The following is an 8,740-nucleotide window of genomic DNA, read 5'->3' as shown; positions in this document are numbered from 1 at the left end:
CNCAGAGTGTTCACGAGCAATTGTGGATGGACTGACAGACATGAATGACGCAAATATACGTCCCCATTTCACGTGGGCATATAAATTATAATCAGTCACTAACCATAAATAAAGGTACTAACCTTTAAAATGTTGAAGTGTTGGAGCATCAAGTGGTTTGCTAGGGTTACCTACTTGTTTTACTATAGACTGTAGTTTAGATATAGTTAAGGGAGCTTTCCCACCATTTTTCTCTATAATCCTGCAATATAAAACTTGCAAGAATTAAAATTCAATTTTATTAAAGTTTAAAAGAAAAATAGCGATGCAATCGTAATACGCCCACATTGACAGACAGACGACTATATACGCCCACATTAATGTGTAAGCATTAAAAACTGACACACACAAAAAAAGATGGCTTGCCTGCCAAGTTAACATAAGCCCACTACAAACTGTCAGAAATAAGAACAATCTATAGTGACATAAATGTGAATTTTATTATTCTAAAGATCTTCATAATAAATTGTATTTATCATATTTATTCCAAATTTTGTTTTAAACCAATAGCAAAAACCCCAAAACCCTTCATCGAACAATCATTGTATTAGAGCTCCACTAAATTATCATATATTTAAATGATCACACAAAATTTTATCATAATCTGATGAAGACAATAGGGCAATAACTCAAAAACCTTTCATCAAAAATTCCTTAAATTCAAACATGACCAAGATCTAATGAATATAAATCATCACACCAAATTTCATTAAAATCGAATGGAAACTTTAGTCTCTAATTGTGTTCACAAACAAATTTGGATGCGTTTTTACTAAATTGAGGGCAATAATTAAAAAAACGTTCATCGAAAAATCATCAAATTCAAACTTGACCAAGATCTCATGAATATAAATCATCATACCAAATTTCAATAAAATCAAATAGAAACTGTAGTCTCAACAGTGCTCACAAGGAATGTGGACGGACCAACGGACAGGGGCAATGGCGATATACATTAACATCCAGTAGGGCATATAAAAAATAATTGCCTATGTACACAAGTACACAAAATTAGTTATGAAATATATTACCTGTTTGTATCATAAAGTGTATGACTAACATGTTTTAATATCTTAACATTAAGTTCTTCAGCTAGAATATCTATAGCCTTATCTCTTCTTAATGCATATGGTTCTGTATCAATTTCATAAGATAATTGAGTTATTTTCCACTTTTTAAACAATGCTGGAAATACACTCTCTGGCTTACCACGTATAATGTATAATCTGAAATAAAAATAATGTTGAATCTCTGTATCTCCAACAGACTTCAAACTTTTGCCTTCTGTAACTTGGTTTTGTAATTTCACTAAGTTTGAAAACAGACAATGGACTATGTGGGAGGAAAAGCCTAATTCAATTGAAGATTTACATAAAGTTTCAATTAATGAATGGTATTCACTCTCACCGAGAATTTAGCTTTCTAAGGCTGTTATCCAGGTCTGTCAGTGATTCTATCAAGAATCTCCATCTGTTTATTCCAACTTTATAATTCTTAACAAACCATGGATCAAGAATGAATACTGCTCGAAATTCTACACATTTATCCAGTGCTGCCAGTAACGCTGGATTATCGTGGAGTCGAAGTCCTTTACGAAACCAATGAACAGATCTTGATGTCATTATTGTCAGGTTGAAATAAAACAATGAAATACACCTGAAATATAATCCACAATTATCTACATAATTTGCATGTAAGTTGGCTAATAGAATTTTGCTGATCACTTTAGATTATATCAACTATAAACTTTAAGACATACTGTTAAGAGTAACTTTGTATTGATAAAGATATATAAAGCTTTTTATGTTTATATTAAATCTTGCCTTCCAGAAATTTTAAATGTCCCAAATTAATAATATATATGCTTATAGAGAATTTATAGTAATCTATTTGGAATTCAATATTCTAGCAAAAAAAGGGGGTCAATAGAGACCAATATCATGTACATATAAATAACATTTTAAGTTATATCTTTATTTCTTAAAGGGACAATCCACTTTTTTAGCAGGTCGAAATTTGTTTTTGCTCAAATTTGTGAAAACTATACACCAAAATGAAGAGAAATTTGTCCTTTGATGTATCTGAAAGTTTTAGATAAAATAATCCAGACATTAATTTTTCAAGGCCAAAACTGTTTAAAAAAGTTTACGTAAAGTTACGTAAACTTTTCAAGTTTGTTATGCTTTTTGGAGGCTATAAGAAAACTACTACATGGATGTAAGTGAAAAAATGCCTTATTGTAGAGAAATATGTCTAACTAACTGTGTCTAACTAATTATATTGAGCCATCATAAAGCCATCACCGAAACTAGGTCAAACTGCTTGATTAACAATTAGTACTCTCCGTTTCAATTAACCTTATTAAAACAAATTCAGTTTAATCAAGAAGATGCATAGATATAAATAGCATATTTTAGAAATATTTTCAGGCATAATTTACAACTTTTTCATACTGAAAACGGAATTTCCTTTTAACAAAATAGCACTATTAAAGTTATGTTTATCAAAATAAATATGTTTGATCAGATATAGAACTCAAAGGGTGTCAAGTTTTATCCCAATATTGTAGCCTATTGCGTCGTTTTTTTTTTCAGTAAGAGAATGATCTTAAAAACCATGGATTGATTGAATTATGACTGGGATGATTTCTTAAAGAAATGTATTTAGAATTGGAATCATAATGGAATATAGTTTAACAAACATCTCAATTATGTAAATATTTTCAATGCATGGCAGAAATTTCAATGTTAATGCCCAAGTACTATGAAAGTCATGTACAACCAACACATTTTATGCTCAACAAATATGGTCACTTCTTAACCCTTTCAACCCTAGCAGCTGGTTAACCAGCCAGACACTAACGCAATATATACCCTTGCAGCCAGTAAACCAGCCGTTGCTAAGTGACGTCATACAACATTAAGGTGATATGATTTTACTTTTATTACTTGGAGTTTTCATTTTTGTGCGTTTTAGTACAGTGGTGTAACCTATTTTCGTGCATATACAGATTCAACACCGAATTTTGTCAATGTTAAAAAACTGAATTTTTTCAAACTTGTTTTTAATTGATATTCTATTATCACAACTATTATTTTTAAAAAATTATTTTCAATTTTTACAAAATGTTATCTTTGATTTTCAACCTGTTCAATAGACTCTTCTACGTAATTAATGACGGATGGCGCCATTTTGGACGTCACGTGATCGCCGCCAAGAACGCCAAACGTCAATGAATGTCAGCAAAGAAAATCTGAATATGGCGGCGATATCCAACAATTCTGTTATCGTGAGTATGATTACAAAAATACCTCAACACCTGCTCAAATTTGTAATGTTAGCTAGAATGAAATTCGTGTGCAATTTATGCTTTGCTTTGCTTTATATTTTGTATGATGACCATGCATATTATTATTGTCTTTATCCTGCTAATACTATCATGTTGTTCGATTATCTTGATAATGACATGGATTCCATACTAAACTGGGTATTACTTTTGATCATTTCAGAAACCTGTAAGAAAAGGACAGACCATATCACAAGAAGAATTGGAATCTGATTAAATGAATATGTTGAAAATACCTTGCTTTTAGTCCTGTCATTACTGTTTTTTTGTTGCTTAATAAGTTATTAAAATGATTGTAAAGAGGTTTTTTAGATTTTGTATTTGTATCGGGGACACTGATAGGTTCAACTTCTTTAAAAACGTTTGTTGGAGGTTGACAAAAACGTTTTTCATAAAACCTTATTACGTTTTCTGAATGTTCCAATATAACGTTTCTTCAAAATGTTTTTGAAACATTTATAAGAGTCTACAAATTTAGCTTTTTAAAACGTTTTACAAAAACATTTTAGAAACGAAAATGTAACATTTATAAAACGTTTTTAAAACGTTGAATTGTTTGCTGGGAATTCCCTCAAAGAACCATGATTAAAAAGAAAATAGTGACTGACAAAATATGATAGGCTACGTATCGTGATTTATTGCTAAAAGTCATTGAAACAACATAAGAATATGGCCAACTTTGCATTCCATAGAATTTTTCTGATGACACGGAATCCGCTAGTTGATAACCTGACTTCATTCGTTGAACTACATTCCAGCAGACAACACTTGGAATTCCGATTACAGCTTGGGATTATTAGGGATTTCGGCAAATAAAAATTGTGACGTTTGGTAATAACTGAAATCCGCCATTTTGTATTTGTCAAAGTATACATCAATACACTTTACCTTGCTTGAAACTACTGGATTCATTTTACTAGCTGATATTGTACAGATAACCCATGTTTATCAAAACAAGCAAATGTGGAGGTCACGCTAGGTCGCATGGAAATTATTAATCCTTTCCAGAAATGAACGAAAAATAGGTTAGCACGAAATTAGGTTACTTGACTGTACTTCTAAAACTATTAAAGCACATTCAATTAAAACCCAAATCAATCCCTCAAAATGCCGACTGTTCCCCTTTAACAAATAGTTATCTGAAACAAATTGATTAAGTAAGGCGTAACACAATAACCATGATGCCAATTATTGTTTCAGACTGTATGCCTTATGAATGGCCACGCAATGGTAATGAATGGTCGTAGTGGTAAATATAGCCTAGCCGAAATATCGGCAAAGGTTGGCCTTCAACTGACAAACATTTGGATGCACTTTTTTAAGCGATGAACAGTTCTAATTTTTTATAGAAATATTAATTCATAAAAACTAAACAAGAATACCTACTGTGATATTTATTATCGTTTCTTGACTCTTGTGTTGTTATCGTATTATAACTGAAGAAATATATCTATATTTGATTACTTTAATATAATAACGAAAGGGTGAAAATATCTGGTTCGACTTGAAAACCTTCAAACAGTAGATCTAGGCCTAATTCAAATAGGGTTTGATCAAGAATAATATTTTTTATAGTCTTGTTCCCAATGAAATAGATTTATGTATTTCACCCAGCAAGCTACTTTTTGTTATCCTGTTAAAGCGAGGTTTGACTAGAACTGCAAATTCACCAAAATATTTGAAAAGGCCAAGGCTGGGAAGCTCAAATACGACATAATTTTGTAGTTTTGAATTTCGAATTTGAAAAAATAATTTCGAATTTGAAAAAATAATTTTGAATTTGAAAAAATAATTTCGAATTTGATAAAAATAATTTTGGATTTGAAAAAATAATTTCGAATTTGATAAAAATAATTTCGAATTTGATAAAAATAATTTCTAATTTGTAAAAATAATTTTGGATTTGAAATTTTTGAATTTTTAATTTGAATTTTGAATTTGTAAAAATAATTTTTAATTTGAAAAAATAGTGTTTACTTTATTTTTATTTTTGTGACTGGTGTATTCAAGACTACGAGAAAAGGGATACATAAACAAGCCTGGAAACTCTGATCATTGGTTTCTTATGAAGACTACATTTTATTAAGCGGCTGCATCGCCTCTTGTGGCTGGCTGCCAAACTTCAGAAAGGCCATATCCGATACCTTAACTGCCTTGAATAAAACGTTGAAAATTAACGATTACAATATATAACTTTATATAACAATATATAAATATTAACTCCATCCTCATGTGGTCATGACAATCAAATTTGCGGCATTGTGGGATCTTGGGGTGGGTCAGACGTGATGCACTAATGGTAAAAAGGGGCCGGGTAATATCACATGCAATATGTTGCATGTGCCTGTAAAGCTCACAAAATGAGTTACATAACTCTGGGTCTCTTTTCATGTTCGGGAAATTGAAACACAAGGTCAAAGAGTCAAGGCAATTTTCGGATGACATTTCTGGCAGGGAAGTGTGTTTCTGATCACTGAAGGATTCCAAATTGATTAGTGATTTAAAGCTGATATACAAATTTGCTTTTACAAAATCAACAATTTCGATTTACCGACCACATGACAAAATGAATAGAAATGAAATGGAGTTTTACGTCCTACTTTTTTCACCCTTTTAGGCTAATGAGGCAAGGCCATGGCCATACAGTGTGCAATAAGAGAAATTTTGCCAGGATAGCAGCATTAATTTACTCTTATTTTCGATTTGCAACTTGCACAACCTCGGTTTAATGTCCCATCCGCACAACTTGACGCCTTTTCCTCGCAGCCATTCTAACCTGTATCACTGATAGAGGGACAGCGGGTTGAAAAATCCGAAGGTATCATCTAGACCCATGCCGGGATGGGACCCTGGACCTTCAGATTAGCAAAAACGCCTCTAACATACTGAGCCAACGCGATTGTTATATGGACGTAGTACTTGAGTTTTAAACAGTTTTATTCAAAGCAATTAAGGGTCCGGGCATGGCCTTTCCTAAGTTTGGCATCCAGCAGTAAGAGGCGATGCAGTCGCTTAATAAAATTGGCGTCTCCATAAGGAAACCATTTCAGTCAGAGTGACCAGGCTCGTTTGTATAGTATATATAGTCTTGAATACACCAGTCACTGAAACAGAAATTCGAAATTATTTTTTCAAATTCAATATTAAAATATAAAATTCGAAATTAAAATATAAAATTCGAAATTAAAATTTCAAATTGAAAATTATTTTTTCAAATTCAAAATTATTTTTCAAATTCAAAATTAAGATTTCAAACTCAAAATTATTTTTTCAAATTCAATATTAAAATTTCAAATTCGAACTGAAAATTTCAAATTCGAAATTAAGATTTCAAATTCAAAATTAAGATTTCAAATTCAAAATTATTTTTTCAAATTCGAAATTCAAATTTCAAACTCAATATTCAAATTTCAAACTCAATATTCAAATTTCAAATTAGAAATTCAAAAATACAAAATCACTCAAAAAATGTTCATCAAAATTATCTTTTGTTAGAACTTGTCTGAGATCTTATCAATTCCAATGATCACACCAAGTTTCATCAGAATCAGTTGAAAACTGTAGCTTCTATTGTGCTCACAAACAAATTTTGACGCGTTTTTCGTAAGTTAATGGCATTAACTCAAAAACATTTCATCGAAAATGCGTCAAGTTAGAACTCGTCCGAAATCTTATGAATTTCTATAATCACACCAAGTTTCATCAGAATCGGTTGAAAACTGTAGCTTCTATTGGGCTCACGAACAAATTTTGACGCGTTTTTACAAAGTCAAGGGCAATAACTCGAAAACCGATCATCAAAAATGCATCAAGTTAGAACTTGTCCGAGATTTTATCAATTCCAATGATCACACCAAGTTTCATCAGAATCGGTTGAAAACTGTAGCTTCTATTGTGCTCACAAACAAATTTTGACGCGTTTTTCGTAAGTTAATGGCATTAACTCAAAAACATTTCATCGAAAATGCGTCAAGTTAGAACTTGTCCGAAATCTTATCAATTTCAATGATCACACCAAGTTTCATCAGAATCGGTTGAAAACTGTAGCGTCAATCCTGCTCACAAACTATTTTTAACAAATTTCGACGCATTTTAACAAAGTCAAAGGCAATATCTCAAAAACCGTTCATTGAAAATATGTCAAATTCGAACTTGATCGAGATCTTATCAATCTAAAGCCTCACACCAAGTTTTATCAAAATCAGATAAAAACTGTAGTCTCTATAGTGCTCGCAAGAAATGTTGACCTACGGACAGACGGACAGGGGCGACGACAATATACGACCACATATTCATGTGGGCGGATAAAAATATGGCACAACAATAATAATCACCAGTAGAAATATTTGTTTTTAAAAACAACCATAAAAATACAAATTTTTCATATTGTTAGATTAATGCAAATCATATCTTGAAGTCAAGGGCAATAACTCAAAAACCGTTCATCGAAAATGCGTCAAGTTAGAACTTGTCCGAGATCTTATCAATTCCAATGATCACACCAATGTTTCATCAGAATCGGTTGAAAACTGTAGCTTCAATCCTGCTCACGAACTGTTTTTAACAAATTTTGACGTGTTTTTACAAAGTCAAGGGCAATAACTCAAAAACCGTTCATCGAAAATGCGTCAAGTTAGAACTTGTTCGAGATCCTAATAATTCCAATGATTACACCGAGTTTCATCAGAATCGGTTGAAAACTGCAGCTTCAATCCTGCTCACGAACAATTTTTAACAAATTTCAAGGCGTTCTAAGTCAAGGGCAATAACTCAAAAACCGTTCATCGAAAATGCGTCAAGTTAGAACTTGTCCGAGATCTTATCAATTCCAATGATCACACCAAGTTTCATCAGAATCGGTTGAAAACTGTAGCTTCAATCCTGCTCACGAACAATTTTTAACAAATTTCAAGGCGTTCTAAGTCAAGGGCAATTACTCAAAAACCGTTCATCGAAAATGCGTCAAGTTAGAACTTGTTCGAGATCCTAATAATTCCAATGATTACACCGAGTTTCATCAGAATCGGTTGAAAACTGCAGCTTCAATCCTGCTCACGAACTATTTTTAACAAATTTTGACGCGTTTTAACAAAGTCAAGGGCAATAACTCAAAAACCGTTCATCAAAAATGCGTCAAGTTAGAACTTGTCCGAGATCTTATCAATTCCAATGATCACACCAAGTTTCATCAGAATCGGATGAAAACTGTAGCTTCAATCCTGCTCACGAACAATTTTTAACAAATTTTAAGGCGTTCTAAGTCAAGGGCAATATCTCAAAAACCGTTCATCGAAAATATGTCAAATTCGAACTTGACCGAGATCTTATCAATCTAAAGCATCACACCAAGTTTTA

At 32.1% G+C, this 8,740-nt stretch overlaps 1 protein-coding gene across 1 annotated transcript in view; it reads right to left on the bottom strand.

Annotated features, from left to right (window-relative positions):
• The window catches only part of LOTGIDRAFT_180057 (hypothetical protein), a gene marked incomplete at both ends in the record, with an annotated part of 15,406 nt that extends 13,745 nt beyond the window's left edge, over positions 1-1,661 (bottom strand). Inside the window, 3 exons of the mRNA XM_009046934.1 lie at positions 123-241; positions 1,071-1,265; positions 1,447-1,661. Of these exons, the coding sequence (XP_009045182.1) occupies positions 123-241; positions 1,071-1,265; positions 1,447-1,661 (529 nt within the window). The remainder of the gene's footprint in view (positions 1-122; positions 242-1,070; positions 1,266-1,446) is intronic.
• Between the last annotated feature and the right edge of the window lie 7,079 nt (positions 1,662-8,740).

Source organism: Lottia gigantea (genome assembly GCF_000327385.1).
Source record: "Lottia gigantea unplaced genomic scaffold LOTGIsca_109, whole genome shotgun sequence".
Classification (NCBI taxonomy): Eukaryota; Metazoa; Mollusca; class Gastropoda; family Lottiidae; genus Lottia; species Lottia gigantea.
Note: the sequence above shows the minus strand (reverse complement) of the source record. Positions and strands in the feature narration are given on the sequence as shown.